Here is a 22,106-nt window from a genome sequence, read left to right on the forward strand (position 1 = left end):
CTGATGCTCTAAGCGTAGTATATTCGTTTTTAAACTTGTAATTTTTTTCGATCAGATTGGTTAATAAAATAAAATCATTGATTACATTAAACTACTTTGTATAATTGTTCTCACATGGTTTTTGCACGTAAAGCAAAATGGAAGAAAATGTTGTTCATTGGTTGTCTAAATGTTTAACTAATACTAAGCAGTATTACGTTGTCAGATCGTAGCACAGAAAGATAGAGATATAGATGTCCTTAGTCTAATAAAAAATGAGCAATCTGATTAAAAGACTAATATGCCGTCTATCAGGTCCAATTGGGGAGATGCCTTGTCTTGGGCATTGTAGTGGATGAATTCTAGAAGATAGAGATATAAATGTGATTAACTAGATTGATAGTAAATTGAATAAGACCCAAGCAAAATAGATCCTGAATCTGTTTATCGGTTTTTCACTTATGACGTTCATAATTTGATATACCTATATCTTGAATGGATGACAGACTATGTATGATTGACTCGCACACTTTGACGTAAGTAAAAGCCTGAGTTCAAATAGATAAGGAATCGAAAGCTGGTGCGTTGAGTATACGACTTCTGTAGTATGTAGCGTCATTCACAATAGTGAAATTCATAGCCCAAAACATGGGTCATCCGTTTTTGTGATAGATGAGTTTATCACTATTTGATAGTGATTGGCTTTTCATGAAGGAAGATGTAATGGTTACCATTAGGTAAAATGGGATCATATTGGGAGAATAAATATTATCCCAAAAAGATCAAGGATATCCTATTAGGGTAATACACTTATGACAAGGTAATTTGACGAGCACTGAGTAGTTGTTTTCATTATGGTATGTTGTTGGGGAGAGCTTAGTCACGATATTATAGTGGAATGACTTCATGACTAAACGAGTTTATAATTAATAGGTGAAAAGTTAAAACTTAATTATAAATCATTTAAGCCTTAACTACATATGTCCAATTGATCCCTCCGCTAGCTCGTTAAAACCAGAAATGAATTACGTGTCTGAATAAAAATGAATGGGACGAATAAGAAAAGAGAAATGAGAAATATTCGAAATGATTATGGTTTTCTCCAAAATGGAGAAATGTAATCATTTGGAAATGAATATGAGTTTCTAAAAATGGAAATGAAAATGATCCATTTGCAATCCTATATGGATTACTTAAAAAATGACCAGAAGAATAAGTTTATGTTTTTAGACTATTTTTGAAGCAGAAAAATGAAAATAAATCATTTATTCATAATGAACATGTTGAGTTGTGAAATATTGAACATATTTTCTCGAAATTTTACTAAGATAAAATCGTCAAAATTTTGCTGAGGGTAAAATAGTGATAGGAAAATTGTTTTATATATAAATATTAAAGTTTATTTTGGGAAATAGAAAAACTGAATCGGGTTAGATCACATTATAAAGTACTAGGTCAAAAAGGCCGAGGAAGTACTCGTAATTGGACCCAATGTGAGAGAGGCCCAAAAACCCCTCAAGGACATAAAGGGGGCGGCAACCCTAGTAGGAATACTAGTGTGTATTGTCCACCTTATTCCTATTCTAAGTAGTGTAGCGACGTAAAAATTTTAGCTTGGTCGCTAATTGGGGTGTTTGATTGAAAGTTTAAAGACCGAGGTTTGATTTTAAAAAAAGAGTCACCACCGATCCTTTTTCTTAGGTGTGATCGGGCACCTAATAAATCCACTTTTTTGAAATATTTTTGAATACAAAAGAAGGCCGGGGTTAGGTCTATGTTAAAATCAGAGAAAAATAGGGTTCGGGAGTCGGTTACATGCGGGGAAGGTATTAGCACCCCCACAATGCCCAAAATTGGTATCTCATTAAACACATGTTGTCTTGATTTTCAAAAATATGAGTTCAATGTAACATTTAATCGTGATCCGATTGAAAAGACGAGAATTTTTAAATTTTTATTTGTTAGAAGGGCGTTCCATTTTCAACACGAGCCGATATGATTCACCCAACATAGCGATGAAATCAACGACTTAGTGTTAAACCGATACGTTGCCTCATGTATTGAAATTACTTAGAAAACAAGAATAAGATTTTTGAAGTAATGCAAAGCAAATTTATATGAAATAAAAATAAATAAAAGAAAGAGCTAGAAATATATTGAAGCAAATAATAAATGTGACAATAATATTAAAAACGATAAAGATGTATGCGATATTAAACGTAATACTAGAATTAAACATGAAATGGAAACAATGAATGTATATGTATACACATATAATAATGGTTAATATGATTATGAAAACATGATATTAAAAATATTAATGATGCTACATATACGTATACATAATAGTAACAATAAAAAAACTATATACATAATGGTATTTAGAACATGTACACGATACATATGAAAATGTATAAATAACATAGTATTAAAAAGTATGTATATAATGATGTTGAAAGATACATACATAATACGGTGTTAAAAATACATACATCATATAGTTATTAAAATATATATATAAGATAGTACAAAAACATTAAATGTATATATACATGACATACATAATATGGTAAAAAATCTATGTAATATAGTATTGAAAATATATACAATATGGTATTAAAAGGATAGATATATAATATAGTATGAAAAATATATGTACATAAGATAATGTAAAAAATATATATATAACTAATAATATTAGAAGTACATACATAATATATGAAATTGTAATATACAATATAGAGTTAAAAATAATGTGCATAATATAAAAGAGATATAATGTTTAAAGCAAAGTATGTGAAACAATTTTAAAATGAGCAATAAAACAATTTTAACTAAATAATACATGAAAGCAAATTTGAAACAAAAATATACGAAGCAATTTAAAGTAGATAATATAAAACAATTTAAAATAATTAATATATAACATAATTTAAAATAAAATAAAGCAAAAATAAATAATATATATAACAATTTAAAACAACATGTAGAATGTCTAAAATGAATAATGTGTGAACAAGAAATTTAAAATAATAATAGGTAAAGCGAAAAACAATTTAATGTAATAATACATAAAATGAACAAATTAAAACTTAAAAAGAATAACGTAAAAAGATTTGAAATAAGTGGTATAAAATCTAGAGATAAATAATGTACATAAAAGAATTTTAAAATAACAGTATGTAAAGACTTAAAAATAAATAATGTATATGAAAGATTTAAAAATGATAGTAAATATATAAAATTTAAAACAAATAATGTATATATGTATAAAGGCATAAAATAAGAAATATATATATATAAGTAACGGAAAATCTTAAAATGGATAATAAATAAGACATTTTAAAATAAATAAAGAGAGCTTACAAAAGTATATGAAATAATTTAAAATAGGTAATATATACAAGTCAATTCAAGATAGTATATAAAAAGTTTAAAAATAATATGTGTAAAAGAGAAATTTAATAAAATACCAAAACAGTTTTAAAAGCATAACATATATAAAACAATTTGAAATAATCAACATGTAAAACAAGTTAAAATATAAAATATACAAAAATAATTTAAAGCAAACAGTATATTAAAATAACTTACAATAACAGTTCTAAAATAAAGAAATAAATTAAATAGCTTTAGGACGCGATTGAATGCGAACTGAAGTTTAAGGTAAAAATCGTAAAAAAGGGGCCAGGGACAAGAGTGAAACACGCTTAAATGTGCAAGGACCAAATGGGATAATATCCTGGTCTCAATGTGTTGCGTTTCAATTCACTAAGCCATGGATCAAATTGAAAATAAAATGGAAATAGCCGGGCAAATTCAAGAAGAGAAAAAGAAAAAGGACTATCCTGAAGCACTCCGCAGAAATGGAAACCCCATATGTGCAAATATCCCCATATGCATCCAAATCCATGGCACTAACGGTGCCGTTTAGAACATTACAAAACTAAAAAACAAAAACCCTAAAACTAATCGTTCATTCATTCTTGAACATAAAACAAAAAAAAAAAGAAAAAAAAACTCTCCTAATTCCTCTCCATTTGTCTGACCGTCTGCCTCACACCATTCCACCATCATAATCGGTTTCTGGTGATGAAAGAAGGCTCCGTTTAAACCCACTTAAAACCAAACCCGAAGGTCTCAGTATTCAGTCCCAAAATCCCTATTTGCTTCGATTTCAGCGAAGAAGAAGGGTTCCAAAAGCACAATTAAAAGGTAATCACCCCCATTTCCCTTTTTATTTTCGAAACTTCAAAGCAAAATAAAAGAAAAGATAGAAAAGAAGTCGAAAAGGATAAAAGATGCAACCTTTTTATTGATTTTTCTTTTGTATTCAAAATTCGGAGGGATTTTTGTGTTTGTCTCTTTTTCAATATTATAAAATCCCCCTTACAATCGTTTGTTTTAGTGGCTTTATAGCCGAATACAAAGAGTTATTTTTTTGTCCATATCTGCTACTGTTTGGTTCTGCTTTGCGTGTTGTTGTTGTTCTGTCTCTATTTGCTGTCTTTGTTTGCGTGATTGCAGGTGCTAGGCTCGGTCAACGGCGGAGGATGTGCTGACATCTCACGTGGGGGGGCAAACGGCATCTCTGGAGAGGAAGCTGCTAGGGTTTCTAACTTCGGCTGAAAATGTTTAATTTTTGGGCCAACTTTGGGTCATTGTAATTAGGCTGCTGTTTGGGTGTAAATAGGTTTAGGGTTATTTAATTTTGGTTTTGTAAAAATGGATTGTTTATTATCTTTATTTTGGTTTCTGGTTTATAAGCCCCGGGTAAATTTGGGCCCTTACAAGTAGGATATTTTTTTATTTGAAATAAATCACTACAACTCAACAAGGGTTTTACCTTCTATTCCTATAAATAGATGGCACTAGTAGAGCTATTAACACAATTTTGAAAGATTGTTATTTTGCCGAAAAATAGAGAGAATTTATTCTCAACTATTATATTTTTTTTTCCGGAATAACAATTAGTTTCTATTAAGAAGAGAGAATTTTCGTTTTCATTCAAAAGGAGAGAAAACTTTTTACTAGTTCTGTGTTTCGATTCAATTGGTTTAAGCCCCCACTCGAAGCAGTTCGTGGTATGAGAATAATGAAGAAAATTGTTTGGTTGAAAGCTAGGAACAATGAACGTATGCTAATCCGAAAACACAGGTACGAATTCAGTTAAGGTTTATTGCTATAAATATCACAAACTAGAAAATTTTTTCATAATTTTAATTTTTCGTTGTGTAAGAAAACTATTATCAAACTGAATTTTTTCCAACAGTATGAACCGTAGTACTTTAAATTACAACATAGAGAAATCGATTCAAAGTATTAAAACCATTATTGGAAGTTTTCTATAAATCTGCCTATTAAGATTATTTTTTTAACTAGGAAATTGTTATTATAAGTTTGTTTAAAAAATCAGCCAATTAAACATGTTAAGTTGTTATTAATGTTAAGTGAACTAAGTTATGTATGATTAAGAAAACATATTTGGATGCTATAGTTATATTAGTTTTAAAATTTAGTTGAAATTTGTTTGTAGTTGTTTCAGAGTTGATGTGACATTTTGTATCCGGATCTGTCAATTGGGTTCACAATCATCATATCAAATTTAATCCTTAATATTTATACATTTTATCTATTTGGCTCTTATTCTTCTTTTTGAGCTAAATTTGACCCTAAATCAAATTTGACCATTAACCTTTCGAAAAAAAAGGGGTCAAATTGTTGGTTTTTAATGAAAATACTAACTAAAATGTTAAAATTTTATGAATTTTTTTTATAATTTATAATTTATCATTTATAATTTTCTATTATTCTTATTTTTTTTTTAAAAATTTATTAATGTGTCATATAGAACAAATAATACTATGTCAACATAAAGCACACATGAACTACCGTATAGTTTAGCATGCCAACAATTATTACAAAAATTAATGTTTTTTTAATATTTCTGTTTTTTTAATGATTTTTTACTTTTTTTTTAAATTTAATGGTCAAATTAACTAAAAAAAAGAGTAAGAGTTAAATTTACAAAACATGTAAACATTGACAACTAAAATTGACATTATATCATTAAATTAAAGCCTTTGGTTAATTTTGAAATTACAAGTCAAGTGAACAACAGTTTCGTCAATGAAATTACAAAAAAGAAAAAATCAAATCTTATATTATACAGATATGTTATACATAGATATTTTAAGGCCTTGTTTGGTAATCCATAATAAAAGCTATCAAATAGTCTTTCTATTTATAAAAATGTGTGGAAAATAATAACTTGATAAGTAGTTACTTATCACTTAACGAAGAATATTTTTAATTTATTTTTTTTAACATTATATCATCTTTTAAAAAATTTATATTTAAAATAACATAAAATTTTTTAAAAATAAGAATAAAAATGTAAAATAAAAAAGTATAAAATTTAAATTTTATATATATAAAAATCTAATTATATTCTATACTTAATTTTAATTAATATACTAAACATATTTTTACAAGCTAAACTTAGCAGTTTTTTTTTTCAACACAACACTTAAGTCCCATTTATCACATCCTCCATATCCTATACATAATAGTACATTATTATCCAAACCTCACAAAAGGTCCCTTTTGCATACCTCACAAAACATCACATCCACCATTTTTAGGACTTCATGAACATAATGGAGAACTCATTTTCTCGGAGAGGTTACAACTTTCTGTCTCTTTTTTATTTTTATCATATTTCTAAGATCACTTGACTTTACGACTCTCTAGCCTTCTAGGATGAACAGTCTCCAAATTCTCAATTCAAAAATTTGTATCAACAAAATCTTTATGTTTTAGTAATTAAAAAAAAAAAACTATCCATGTTGTTTTTTAAGAAGCAATATGCATATCCGTTTTACGATCCATATAAACTAATCTATTTAGAGTTTGTAGATAAGTTTGAACTTAAATTCTTCCCCTCAGAATATAAAATGTTTTATCATTGCACCCAATAATTTTTATTTTTTATGTATTATTAATATAATTCTTTTATTTTTCACCCAAATAGTAGATTTGTCATTTCTAGTTATTAGTTAATCATACATTAATTACTCAATTAGAGAAATGCTTGTACTATTATTAAATGGTTGGTTAAATTGATGTCACAAGTTAACTGAACACAAACTCTATTAAATAAATATAAAAATAAAAAAATACTAAACTGAATATATGATATCAAATAAAATTAAATATACTTAAATAAATTATGTAAAAGAATTATTTTTAAAAAGGCAACAAATAACTACCTTATTTTAAATATATATATATCGAACATAGAAAAGATTAATATGGTTAGTTTAAGTGCAAATAATTATGATTAATTTATGCTGCTCAATGTTGTCCTTGTGATTGAGATATAAGCTTATTTTTAGCTTATACAACTCTTTAAGATATTTTTATCCTTTGGATTTTTGTTGCTTTGCTCTTTATTGTCTCCACACACACAAACCAAAACGAAGGTGTTTTGTTTTGGTTTAGAGGGACATTAATTAAATAAAGATTCAGCACTCTTTTAACAATGTCCCACACTTCATTATAGGAAATGTATTTTACACTTAATATTTTTGATTATTTTTATTAAGGTTGCTGAACTGTTAAAATCAATGTTGTATAGTCTTCTCTGTTAGCATTAGCTGCACCAATTGAAAGTTCTCATTCCCCTTCTCTTCTACAGTTTAATTTTTTTTTATGAATTTGCTTTGAATGTTACAAAGCAAACCAAAATCTAAATGGTTTTGTTTTTCAATATTTTATACTGACTATCAGATCGACTTGGATCTAAGATATACTCTTCTACTTGTCGATGGATACCAATCCACCATACCGATCCAAAATCGTTGCTTAGAGCTCACTAGCCGAACTTTTTAAACCAAAAAAAAAAAGTTAACAGTCCAATGACTTAAATAATAATTTTTGAATAGTTCAGTGACTTATATAAAAAATTTCAAATAATTTAATAATTATTTTATAACTTTTGAAGATAAGTGACTAAAACCAAAAGTTATAAATAATTCAGTGACCTTAAATATAGTTTACCTTCAATTTTTTATGGCATCCTAACTAATCTTGTTTTTCATAACTGCGGCACTTAATATGAATTCAGCACACCATAAAATCAATAAGAAAGAAGATGGTTGACACCATGAAAGTGGTCAGCAATGAATATCCATAGTTGACCGACAAATCTTATTCCAATTATCCCAAGTTGTATTGTTTAGGTCAAACAACAATGGTGTCACTTTCAATAACTTCATGCTTGCTTAAATATCTTCCATTTTATATTATTCTAAGAGTTATGTATATATAAAGTATAAGTGGGTTTAACACTGTACAACGTTAAAATCTGCCATCATCACCATTGTCGTAAGTAAGCACCATGTTAGATTGCAAATTGTCTCAAAAAATCATAAGATAAAAGAAAACAAATTCTTCTTAAATTCTAAATAAATAAATGGGGATTCAATTGATTGAGTATTAGTTCAATTAGCATTAACATTGTTATTAATGTGGGAAGATGTAAATTCGGGTGCACTGAAATACATTTTCCTCTTACTTAAATGTATTTAAAATGTAATGAATTTATATAAAACTTTTATACGTTCACCATTATATATATTCGTGTTGTTTTCATTTTTTTGTCAGATTTTATTTAATTATTTTTAATATTATTTTTGTGTTATTATCGTATTGAAGAATTAAATGAAGTTTCATATATTATTTTTGTGCTAATTTTAATGATATGACATGACATATTTTAATATTTCTAATATTTTTGTGTCATATTTCAATTAACATAGTTTCATCATATTAATTTAATTGATAATTAAACCAATCATATATTAATATAAATATCGTGTTGAATTAAAAAATTAATTTGATTTTACAAGAATAGCGAGTGAGAATATTCTAGTAAAACTTAAAATAGTATAGTGTATGGTTTTTAAACAAAATCATAAATTTTATTTGAGGGTTGAGATAAAATTAAAAATTTTAGGGGCCAAAGGTATAAATCTTGTATTAAAACAGCTTAAATTTAATTGTTAACCTTTAAAAATGGATAAGAATGCATTTCTTTGATTAATATAGGGATTTAAAAGGATCAAATTGAATTTGAAAAGGATTAAAAGTGAAATTGTACCATTTAATCAAGGTAGGCCAGGAACACTACCCGGCTTCGCCTTTGGCCGCCTGATAATATAATTTGGGATAAACTACACCCAAGGTCACTAAAGTATTAGTAAGTTTACATTTTAGTCACTCAAGTTTATAAAGTTACAAAATGGTCATTGAACTATTCAAAATTGTTTATTTAAGTGTAAATCCTCAAAAACCCTAAGTCGAGAATAATACTAATATGAAATGACACGTGTTAGAATTTTTAATGGAAATAAAATAGGAATTATTAGTGTTGGTAGAGAAAGTAGTAGGATACCGAAGGAAGTTGAAAAGACTCGTGTTTTAAGAGAAACAAATATGGGATATAGACTCAATTATAAGAGAGTGAAAAGTGTTGGGAAAAAAATGTGAAAATTAAAAATAAGAAAGATTAAATTGAAGTGAAGTGAGAAAGAGGAAGGACTAGAAGTTTGATCTTACCATTAGTGAACAATGAATCAAGGATGAAACTATAGAGAAAGTTCAAAGGAAAAATGGTCATTTTAAAATTAGATATTTATGGGAAAAATCTCATGAATTGGTGGTAAAATTTGAGCCCTTGGATGAAATTGAAATTTGAGAAAGAATGGTGACCATTAAATGAAAATGATGATGTTGGTATTATTTTATTATATTTCAATATGTTAATTATTTAATTAATAGATTTTTATGATGGAAAAAATGTAGAATTTTTCATAATTTTTCTTCCATTATCACGCCACTTTCATCCATGTATGAAGGAAACTTTCATTTTCTATCATTTTAGTCCTTCTCCACCATTTTTAACCAATTCAAGCTTGAAACCTTCAAAATTTCTTAGAGATTTTAGTGAAATCAATAGAGCAACAACATAGAGAGCTTAGTTTCATGTGGAGACAAGATATGTTCATGTTGAAGGAGAGAGAAAATCAAGTTAGGGTTAGAAATCAAGAGAACAAGGTATGAAAATTAAAGTTTTATCATGTTTTCAAGTTTAATCTTGTTGGAAAAGTAAGGAAATGATGTTAAAGTGGAGATTTCTCATGAGAAGTTTTATGTTTTTGACATTTATTGAAGAAAGAAATAGAGGAAATGATTCAAGTGATAAAGAGATGAGAGAACAAGTTATTTATGGTGGATGATAGGTAAGTACCCTTGAATTCTCTTATTACCAAAAATGTAAATTTTATGAAATTTGTGATAAACTATTAAAATAAAATCTAAAATAATTTTGATATTTGAAATGAAATATTATAATGATGGCTTAATTGAAGTGTAATATGGTAGTGAATTAAACAAAAAGTGAAATTATAATAAATATGGAATTTTCATGATGCTAAGGACTAAATTGTAAAATATCTAAAAGTGTGTGTATGAATTAATTATTGAGATAAAATTTTAAGTGAAATATTATATGAAAATAAATTGTTTATAAATTGGTCAAGAAGTGAATATTGAATTTCATGATAATAGGGACAATATTGAAAATAATTTAAAGTCTTACATGAAACTAATTGTCTAGTGAAAGTGATTATATAATTTGATTGTGTTAATGATTTTGATAAGTGTTAGAGATCTTGAAAATTAATAGACATGTTCTTGAAGATTTATCATGAAATAGAACTCTTGATAAGTGATATAATAAATAAATAGTGTTAATAATTTTGATAATTAGTTTATTTATGTATAAATGTTCTAATGGTGTGAAAAATAGGATTAAATTATAAATGAAGAAAAAGTGAGTTAAATTGTGTAAATAGTGAATTCAATGCTAGTGAATATGAAATATAGTATGTCATGAATTAAAAATATAGTGATTGAAATCTAATGAATATTCATAATTAAAATTACAAGTATTATTGAAATTGTGTAAATGAGGACTAGTTTGAAAGAGGTGTAAAAGTGTAGTGAAATCATAGAAATTGTGAAACTTTACATTTGAGAATAAATAATGTGAATCCAGTGACATTTGAATGCCCACGTAGATTAGCGTGGAACTTCATGGCATGCCATAGGAACCCAAGCACTCCTGTGTTAATCATGATATTCATGATGTTGCACTTTGGTGCCTCCTATTCTGTTATTCACTTTGGCGCCTGTGTTTCCAACACTTTTGTGCTTTGTGTAATGTGATATTTTCCATGTACCCATCTCGTTCAAATGTGATTAGCATGGGCTAAAAAGTCGTGGTAAGTGAATTCTAATAACAGTTCATGTTAAACTGTAAAGTGATAAAATAGTGAATCGAAGTATTAGTGAATTTTGTAAATATTGAATAACCTTTTGATTAATATGATATATTCATGAAATAATAATAGTAATATTGTTACTATTAAATAAATTAAAGAAATGATAAGATTTGAATTCATAGGTACTTATTAAGCTATAATGTAGCTTAATGTATTGTTGTTTAACACATAAGTGGCAGATAGGATTGAAGCTCTCAATTCAAGTCACAACCTCAACGCATCTTATCACATCACTAAGACTTGAAAGAGAGCATGAAATTAACATTTTGGTACTAGATTATGGCATGTACATAGGTGTTTTGAAGTCTATCTATATAAAAAAAATTGCAAATGCACTTTGTGTAGTTTAATTATTTGGATAACTTTAACTATTCCAGAGAGTCTTGTCACAACGTTCCCTACCCTGATGTTGTGATCTAGCTGCATGACAACTGTTTTGACCCAAGAAGGTCCCAAATGGTCTTGGTTTGCAACCAAATTGTAGGGATGCTCGTAAATGTTTTGTAATGCCAAAAATAAGCTTAATAATAATGAAAAAAAAAAGTGTAGGAAGTACGGTTGATATTTAAGTGATGTAGTGCTCAAATGTGGCACCCATTACTCAAGTAAGGGGTGTTACATTAAATCTCTAGGCTATGAAATTTTTTTAAAGTCCAGCTAGAGAGCTTCAAGCGACGATTTGATAACCAGTATAATGGATCAGTACCCAACAACGAGTAAAAGAACATACTTTAGATCCAAGTCGATCTAACAGTTAGTTTCAGATATCAAAGAAGAATACTATTTGGATTTTGATTCGTAGATTTGTGACACTCAAAGTTGTTTTATGAAAAATTAAATTGTAGAAGAAAAGGAGAATGAGAGTTTTCAACTGGTATAAGCAGGGCGAACAGAGAAAACCATACAACAACGATTTTAACAACTCAGTAACTTAATTGAAAACTTTTGAATAGTTCAGTAACCATTTTGTAACTTTTTGAAGTTAAATGACCAAAACATAAACTTATTAATAGTTTAATGACCTTGGATGGATTTACCTTAGAATTTGAGTACAATTGCTTTTATATCATTATCTTTAAGTGATCTATACTATATATAAAATGGTTGATAATACCAACTCAATTGTAAAATTACTAAAATATCCTTACTTTAAAGGATAATTAATATTATTATAAGGTTGTTTTCTTTATTTCATACTTTTATATAATATTTCAAATAAAACAACTTAAAAACATGATGTTGTAAGCATGAGAGCTTAAGTTTGATCCCAATCAACCCATTCCCCTCCCTCAATTTTCAAAAAAAAAAAAAAAACAAATCCAAATAGAAATCTCTTACCACTTCATTCATAATCATTTGTTGAAATAATTTTATATATATATATATATTTAACACCTTATTATGGGTTTAATAAAATCTAGTGTATATAATAACTTTGGGTTCGACATTTTAAATCATTTTAATTATCTTGGTTTAGTATTACAAATAGAGTAATACCCAAGTAAAATACAAATACATGTCAGCAAAGAATCAAGAAAATTGACTTAAATTAAAATAATAAAATAATTTGAATATTATTTAAAAAAAGAATGATTGTCGATAATATAAGCAAGTTTTCAACTAAAGACTCTTGGGAATTATAAAATCCCCACAAAGAATGATGAATAAAAGAATAAACCCATCTCCACATCTACTTCCTCGGCTATGGCGTCTAAATAAATAAATTATTGTATTAAAATATTGTCAACTCTGCCGGCATAGCCACAATTGAAGTGTCGAAGTCGTTGTATGTTGGCATAAAAAATCAGGGTTGAAATTCCGTGTCACTTAAGCTTCCTCCTCTAAAATTGTAATGACCATACGAGTTAAATCGTTTAAGAGAATCAAATATAGTACCCCAGATGAACCAGCATCACACTAATATCATCGAACGAGCCTCGCGAGACCGAAAGATCAACGAGTTTCTTACAAGCAAACAACAGATTCGGTTTATCAGTGCCTATGAATGAAGGGCGAGCAATGTCAACAGCTTCTTGATCACTAACCTGGAAAAAGGAAATGAAGGATGAAAGAATACAGTTAGATTCATACGAAAAATATATACATCCATTGTAAAGATTGTAAAGGTGTGAAGACCCTACCTTGTCCCATAAGCCATCGGAGGCTAATATTAAGAACTCGCAATCGGGTTCGATACTAACGATCTTTGTCTCCGGCTCAGCGATCACCCACTGTTTAAGGTGACGATCTCCGATCCCTCTGGAGACAGCCAGACTACTTTGAATTCTCCAAACACCACGGCATAAATCCACATAGCCACCCTGAAGAACATAAATATCTATCAATTGGACTGATTGAGTTAATTTAGATCGAATCAATTTAAATTTTGAAGTTTTTAAGTTATTTCAATTCAATTGAACCCATTTTTAAGTTTAGTCACTCTTAAGCGTCATTTTAATTTCAGGTCATTTCTTATAGGTTAAGTTCGGATGGAGTTTTCTTACAATTCTTCTCAAGTTCATTCTTAAATGGTCAAATTCTGGTTCTGGTCCCTCTGTTACACTAATTTATAAATTAGTCCTTATATTTAAATTTGATTTATCCGAAATTTGCTGACCAGGTTTTGAATTCTGCTCCTTTCATCCTCCCTCGAAGGCCGGTGATCGGAGGTGAGAGGTTCCGCCCTACCACCTCTGCTCAAAACAGCACGGCAATCGCCAGCATTCGATACGACAAGGTCTCCGTTTTGGATCAAAGCGGTCAGGCAGCATGTCCCACCAGCATTGTCTTCCTTAAAAAACTCAGCATCAGTTTTCAAATAACCTTGTTTAACAGCATCCATTACAGCAGTATTGTCTCTTCTTGTAATAACTTGATCTAAAATGTTCTTCTCCAATTTCTGGGCTGCAAACTCTGCAGCTTTAGCACCTCCATGTCCATCAAAAATGCCAAAAATTGCCTGCAATTTATCATTTGAAAACCTAATTTAGTCTGAAATAGTGTAACTATTTCAATAAAAATGCTACTGCATATGTTGTTAAAATAATTTCACATAATTAACTGTTTTGGTACATACTTCTACCTCTTTATTTTAATTTGTCAAAATTGAATCTATGTATTTTACAAAAACTAAGTTAATTATATTTTCGGAAAACTATGAAGTTAATCTAATTTTTGGTAAATACGTGTTACGTTGAATCGTTAATTTTTGCTAATTTGATTCATATAAATTACTTTTGTGTATAAATTATTGAATTGTTGATTTTAAGTTAATGATTTAACGGTTGGACTAATTTCTTGGTTTTATAAAGTATCTGATGTCAAAATAAAATAATTAATTCCTCAATTTTCGTAAAATTGGAGTGCGAAATTCAGCGTAAGACCTTTTGCTCTATTATAGCAAACAACTATTTGGATTAATTTAAAAAATATCAAATTTATATGGACTAACTTCCAATTTTGAATATAGTAAAGGGACCAAAACAGAAATTTGACCCATAAAAAAATTACCTTCTTGGAATCTCCTTGAAGTTCAACTGAAGCTGAGAACCTATCTTCCATGGCCTCTCTCCTCCCTCTTTTACAGTATACTGAATACCCATCTCCCTCTCTCTCCAACTCTTTCCCGACTTCGCACGGCGTCGCCGGAATCCCCAAACCCATGGCCTCCGTCACAACCGGTATTTCCAGCCTCGCCGGTCTCTTCCTCTTTAAAACTGTTGATACCGGTCCCGATCCAAGTCCTGGAGCCGAACCCGAACCGGAGGAAGGCGATGAATTAGAAACAGAAGAAGACGAGAGCAAAGACACAGGCGGCGGCTTTGGAAGCCGGAGCCTGAAAGGCGAAGAAGGAGAAGGAGACGGAGAAGCTGGAGAAGAAGAAGTCTTGAGGTGGGTTAACGTTAAATTCAGAGCTTCCGTCGAAGGAGAGATGATCGGCGTTTTGTTAAGGAAAAGGGACGATGACGGAGAAAACGCCGGAGAGTTAGATACGGCAACGGAACACGACATTTTTTTTCTCCTTTTTTTTGGCTTCTCCTTTGTTTCTTTTACAACGTTCGAATTTGGGTTTTGTCTCTTCTTTTGGGGGATATTATTGAGATAGGTATGTGTATATATATATATAAAGGGAAGTTCAACGAAGGTCTTTGGTTTGCGTGTTAATGGCGGAGTGGTTATGGTTTAGAGTTTTTGACTCTTGAAATTAAGTTTGGAACACTTGTTTTCCTTTAGTATGAGAAGTCTGAATTGCCCCTCATATCATGTTGCTTGCCTATTTAGCCCCTATTCTTTAATTTGGTAATTTTTCATCTTTAATTTTTATTTTATTTTTAAAATTTCAAGCTTATCAAATAATAATTGTTGAATTTGTTAATTAAAAAGTATTGTGTGACAAATATATTCTTTATATATTTATAAATTAATCCCTCTACTTTAAAATTTTTCTATTAAATTCAAGTTTATCATGCGAGTATTTTTATAATTTCAAAATGTCACATTACCGGGTTTGATAAAGAATTGTAAGATAATCTAAATTTTGAAATCTGAAAAATATAGAAACTTGAATTCATAAAAATAAAAGCAAATGGGATAAATTTCAAATTTATAAAGAGTATAGGGACATGTGGCACATTTTAACTAATATTAAAAATAGTTAAGGAAGGGCAAAAGAGGAATTGTGAATTTATAAGCAGTAGCCGTCCCCATGAAAGTAATAAAAGGTCAAACACGTAATAGGCTTAAGAGTACACAACAGTGTTTAAGGAGAGTGTGTTTCACACTTTGAGTTTGACTCCTCACTCAATAATAATGGCCGACTAAAAGTCGAATTTTGTTATTTAATTTTAATTATTTATATTTAAATAAAAAAAAACAACTCATTCTAGCTTCATTTACTCATTCAAAACTGATTTTTCTTGGGGTAATATTTAATTTGCCCCCTAATTTGTTGATTTGTACATAGGTGATCTCTAAAAGTTTTTTGGACCTAGTTCGTCATTACTTGTTGGTACCTCCGCACCAATATTTTTAGTTTTTGTTGACGTGACATTACTAATCAATCTAACAATGCAAGGTGGCAGTTCCTGTATTTTTTGAATGTTATTAATTAGTTTAATTGTTAATATCGTTAACTTTTCAGCTAAAATAATATGCGGTTTATATTGGTGCTTATCTTTTTCTTTTTGTAATTTAAAAAAAATGGTTAAATTTCATTTTTTGGTCTGTCTATTATGGCTAAATGTGAAATTTAACCACTACACTTTAATTTGTAACATAATTTGGTCCTTGTAGTTTATAATGTTATTAATTAGTTTAAATCATTAATATCATTAATTTTTTGATCAAAACATTACATAGTTATACATAATTTGAATTCTTTAAGGGTTTTAGAAGCCAATATGTTGCTTTCTATTTCTTTTAGGTTCTTTTTTTTATATTATAAGACAATTATCAAACTTCAGTTTTAGCCCCTATACTATGTTAAAATTTGTGATTTAATCTATATACCTTGTTTTTGACATAATTTAATTTTTCTACTTTTATAATGTCATTAATTAGTTTAAATATTTAATATTATTAACTATTTTAATCAAAATGTTGACGTCAATTTTTCTTAAAAATATTGTTTCAACAAAAAAATTTATTTATCATGATGAGTTCGAACAAATGTTTTTAAGAAAAAAAATCTATATAAATATTTTCAATTTTTTTAGGTTACATGACTACCAATTGATTTTTTTTAATTTCAAATTGTCAAACATATGAATTTAATAGAAGAATTTTAATAGTAGTAATTATTGGGTTTAAATTTTAAATCCAAAAAAATAGAGAGTCTAAATTTCTGAAAATAAAAGCAGGTAAGAGTATATTTTGGCATTCAAATTTATATTTCATAATTTGATATAAACAAATAATTAACCTAATACAAATCGTGAGACTCGTACTAGTTATATTCATATCAGTGGCCAAAATAAAGCTTTTATTCTTTTAAATATAAAAATATCAAAACCTTAAAAATAAAAATAAAAAATTTAAGAAAATACCAGCAATAAGTGAGGTCGAGGATCTAACTAACCCTAGTTTAAGGTGTGTTTAGAGAATCACTTATTATTGAATTTAAATATTATTGCTTGTAATTACATATGTACATATTTTAATATTTATTTTAATTAGTGAATTTAAGTCTTATTGAAATAAAAGAAAGGTTGAGAATTAGAGGATTTAACTTTGATAACTTTAAAAATTCTATTATTTATTACAAAAAAAAAACTAACATAGATAATTAAGATCATAGTTACACCCTCCCTGCTAAACAGTTAGCCATATATGCCAAAAAGAAATAATTAGTAAAATAGATTAATTTTTTTAAAATTTAAGAAAATAAATTATTAATTTTAGAGTGTGTGTAAAATCGAGTCCAATTGATTAGCAAAACAGCGCTTTCCCTTTAAGCCACATTTTTTAACTTTTTTTAAATTAATATATCTTTTATGTACATTTCTACTATTTTCGAATACTAATTTTTCAAATTAATCCGATTTTCCACACCATGAAAAGAAATAAAAATAAAATAAAAAATTAGGAGCGAAGGAGCAGGTGGGTCCAATTTCAATGATACGACGCTGACGGTTTGCTAGGCGATGGCTGCAGTTTCCTCGAAGTTTACCGTTGCTTATACGCGCATTCACATTTACGTTGGTTGTGGCGCAATTGATAACACCAATAATATTTACTAAAAATGAGTATCCTTTGGACTAATTCAACATTATTTCTAATGGCTCCTCTCTTCGTGGGGCCAATTCCTTGGTTCTAGTTAGGCCACGGCAATTTCTCTTGTACTTCCAATTGCTTTAGGTGTGAACCGAGTCCAAGGACAAGGTCATGAATTCAGATTAGGGGAGTTAAGATAAAACTTTAAAATGTTTGAGGGGTTAAAAATAAAAAAAATTTGCTTACAAAGGACTTCAATAAAATATTTTATGAGTAAGAGGGACTAGAATTAATTATTCATCTTAAACATTAATTATACTTTACACAAATTAATAAATGTTGTATAAAAACAGAATAAAATATTTTTAAAAAGTTATCTATAATAATTAATAATAAAAGTAAATATAATATTTCTTATTAAAAAAAAATCTTCTTTTTAACATATTATTCTTTTAAATCTCATTTAGTTTATCTTGAATCATATTATTTTTCTTCCCTAAACTCAATGAAACAATGAGATGAGATAGAATCCCTATATTTGTGTTTATCTCCTTTATTATTTCATCAATTCAATTAGTTAAATGACTTTAAACAAAAAATTAAATAAACATTGATATAATTAAAATAAATATTATGATTAATATGAATTTATTTTATAATGTCAGATATACTTTAATTTAGTATATAATATATTACAAAAAATATACATATTAGTTTTAAATACATATAAAAATAGACATATTAGAATGAATATGTAAATTTCTTAATATATGTTTTAATGAAGCACTTAATTATCTGTATTTCATTTAATGAATGAGGCTTATAAATAGAACCCTTGTGAGTGAAAATAAGATACGAAAAAATTCTCTTTTAATTTCATTTATTGTTTATTTTTAATATTCTCTTTATTTGATAATTTTATAACGCATTATCAATATAGTTTACTCAATAATCATCTTTCTCGTTGAAGGTAGAATAGTTCATCTTTATCGAAGAAGCAACCCTCAAATTAAGATACATGTTTGTTGTAAATACATAAGACCGATATTTAATTAGTACTTGTCCTATTATTATTATTATTTTTAGATGATTACTTAAAGTGAAATACATTCTTAATAATTTATCATCTTTATGTCTTATTTTCATGTTATTTGCACATCATTAATATGACATTAACAATATTGGTAATTAAAGCATTATATACTATTAGAATAATTAATCATATATATACTAGTAGAATGCGAGTAACCTAGCACCTTTTATACCATTATATAATAAATTCATTTTGTAATCTTTTAATGAATAACAAAAATTATTTGATAGTAATCATTCATGAAATCTTATGCAAACAAATATATATATCAACTACTTTCAATTTTTTTTAATTTACTATTTATTCATTTTATGACCTATTGGTCATCACTGTTTTATATTAAATATTACTATGTCAAACTTTGCAAAACTTAAATTTGCGATCCTTAATATATCAGGCAAAAATTATTTGTTATAAGTGTTACATGTTGAAATTTACTTAGACGCTAAATGTTTTATGAATACAATTATACAAAGTACTAAGGCATCTAAATAGGATAAAGCCCAAGTTATAATTTTCCTCTGTCATAATCTTCGTGAAGGATTGAAAACAAATATTGGTAAAATTGATGCTGCTCGTTCCATGTCCTATTTTAATAAAATAGTTTCTCTACTGGGCCATCGAATTGGGCATTGAATAGGTTTCGTTTGTGCTGAGTTTGGTCCACCTGAGTGTGGCATATTTGACAAATTAGAAGCATGGGTCTATTTGGATACTAAGTCTCCCAATTGAATATTTTGGGGTGATTGGATAAGCATGAAAGTTTTATTATCTCTTAATGATTAAAATGCTATTTGAGAGAGTTTTGAAGCTGTTGGAAGACTAGTTTATGAAAGCTTTTATAAGATAAATATTCAAGATTATTAATGGGATAAAATCAACATTTAAAAAAATGTTTCAAGCCTATCAAAACATGGGTTGTTGATCACAGTAGAGAAGCCTATAAATAGGTTGCTGATCGAAATTATAAATATGTTTCATTTCCCATGAGTGATATGAGTTGTGCAGGTAGCCGGTTACTAAGTGACCATCCAAACAATAAAGGTGGAGGGTCGTTTGCGGGTATCCATCTAGCTTTTTCTTATGTTGTCACGTGTCCTAATTGGGTTGTAGTATAATATAACTTCAAAACAATGTTGTCGAAACCATTTTTAATTTTAAAACGTGGATTGACTTTAAAAACATGGATGGAGTCGCCACCAATTCTTTTTGAGGTGTAATTGGGCCACCTTATAAAGCATTTTGGTCTACAAATGTTAAGAAAACAGGTTCGTGAATCAATTACGTACGAGGAAGGATTAGCACCCTCGTAACGCCCAAAATCGGTACCAAATTGATTAATAATGTCCTTATTGTTGAAAATTTTAAAAGATTTTAAAATATAATTCTTTTAGAAAATATTTGAACAGTTCGTTTTGGGATATTAAGGCTTATTTGTTCTAAAAGGACAAAATGTCACACCCAACACGTTAGGATGCAACATTTTAACCCTCAAGACCCAAATAGTCCCTTAATTTTTTGAAACCTGAGACTAGAAGGATATTTAGACATTTGGATGACCGAAAAAAACCACAACCCAGCACGTTAGGGCACGACTCTTTCGGACTTCCAAACGCGAAACATTGCCTTGTTTTATAAGACTTTTGAAAACGATCTAAAGTCAATTAAAAAATACATTTATTTAATTTATTTTTGAAAAAACGAAAAAACTAAGAACTGGCTTAAGTGAGTTTAAATTTGAGTCGTTATACCATACAAGGAAACAGGTATGCCATTGTGAAATATATAACAATAATCTAATGCAACAATATAATACGACTAAATCATAACAGGATCAGAAGATATGTATATAAAGTAAAAGGCATAATTTAAATTGAATATATACGCAAAATAACAAAAGAAAATATTTTGAAGATCGAGGTATACTTTGAAATGGGATTTAAAAGAAACAAATGTATGAATAAAATATAATACATATATATATATATAAAAGAATATGGACAGCAAGCAATATGAAATCAATAATAATATATAGTGAGGAGTAATAAATAATAATAATTTAGTATAAAATAACTGATAAAAAATGGTGTATATAAAAAAAACAATATGATAAGTCCATTAAAGAATATATTTGAAGGAAAAAAAAACTTTTAGGGAGAAAAATGTATATATATAAGTTATAAGTGACAGAAAAATGGTACTAAATAGTAAAAATAATGAGCCTAAAATAAGAAGTATAATAAACTATATTTAAAATTATGAGCCTAAAAAAAATTAAATAGTATAAAAATGCTTATTAGTAAAAAAATATAACAAATAATATAATAAATATGATGAAAATTTATACATAAAATAATTAACTTTGCTAAAAAAACCTATAATAAGCATATAATATAAAATGATATAATAATGTAAAACATAACTCAAACAAATTAAATTAACAGAGAAAAAAAATAATGAAAATAAGGCTCAAATTAGTTAAGTCAGCGGTAAAATGACAAAAGAGCAAGGAAAAAAAAGGTTAAATTACAGTGAAACAGGAGTTTCAGGGCGAACTTTAGAAAACAAAAGCCACATGGGCTAAAATGAACATACGGGCTAAGAGGGAAGACCAGGAAAGCAAATTTCCTTATACTTCAAAGCGCAGTGTTTTGGTATAGGACGAAAATGCGATAAAATCCAAGTTTTTGGGCCAAATCGTAATTAACCAAAGTTCAAAAGGGTCCGAATTAAAAGCTAGAGTAACAGGAAGGGATCAATTGCAAAATAATCCTTCCTAAAAAATCAAGGCACCAAAAGGTGCTACTTTATAAACTTATAAAGCAAAAACTTGCAAGAGAGTTACATCTAGCATCTTTAAATTTTAAAAAAAGAAAACCCCCATTTTGCCTTACTAAAGATTTAACTAAGTTTAG

The 22,106-nt window shown here is 28.1% G+C and overlaps 1 protein-coding gene and 1 long non-coding RNA gene across 2 annotated transcripts; one reads left to right on the top strand and one right to left on the bottom strand.

Moving 5' to 3' along the window:
- The first annotated feature begins 3,547 nt into the window (after nt 1–3,547).
- Nucleotides 3,548–4,813, top strand: LOC121224081 (uncharacterized). The gene is made up of 2 exons (XR_005921558.1): nt 3,548–4,194; nt 4,507–4,813. It is a non-coding gene; the product is annotated as an uncharacterized lncRNA (long non-coding RNA).
- An 8,123-nt stretch (nt 4,814–12,936) lies between these two features.
- On the bottom strand, nt 12,937–15,636 carry LOC107963836 (probable protein phosphatase 2C 25). The gene is made up of 4 exons (XM_041106607.1): nt 14,898–15,636; nt 14,005–14,346; nt 13,529–13,708; nt 12,937–13,432 (listed from the first exon to the last, which is right to left on the bottom strand). The coding sequence occupies exons 1-4, from the start codon at nt 15,396–15,398 to the stop codon at nt 13,271–13,273; spliced, it is 1,185 nt and encodes a 394-aa protein (XP_040962541.1). The 5' UTR covers nt 15,399–15,636; the 3' UTR covers nt 12,937–13,270.
- Nucleotides 15,637–22,106: the final 6,470 nt, after the last annotated feature.

The sequence above is a fragment of the Gossypium hirsutum genome, chromosome A03 (assembly GCF_007990345.1).
Source record: "Gossypium hirsutum isolate 1008001.06 chromosome A03, Gossypium_hirsutum_v2.1, whole genome shotgun sequence".
NCBI classification, from domain to species: Eukaryota; Viridiplantae; Streptophyta; class Magnoliopsida; order Malvales; family Malvaceae; genus Gossypium; species Gossypium hirsutum.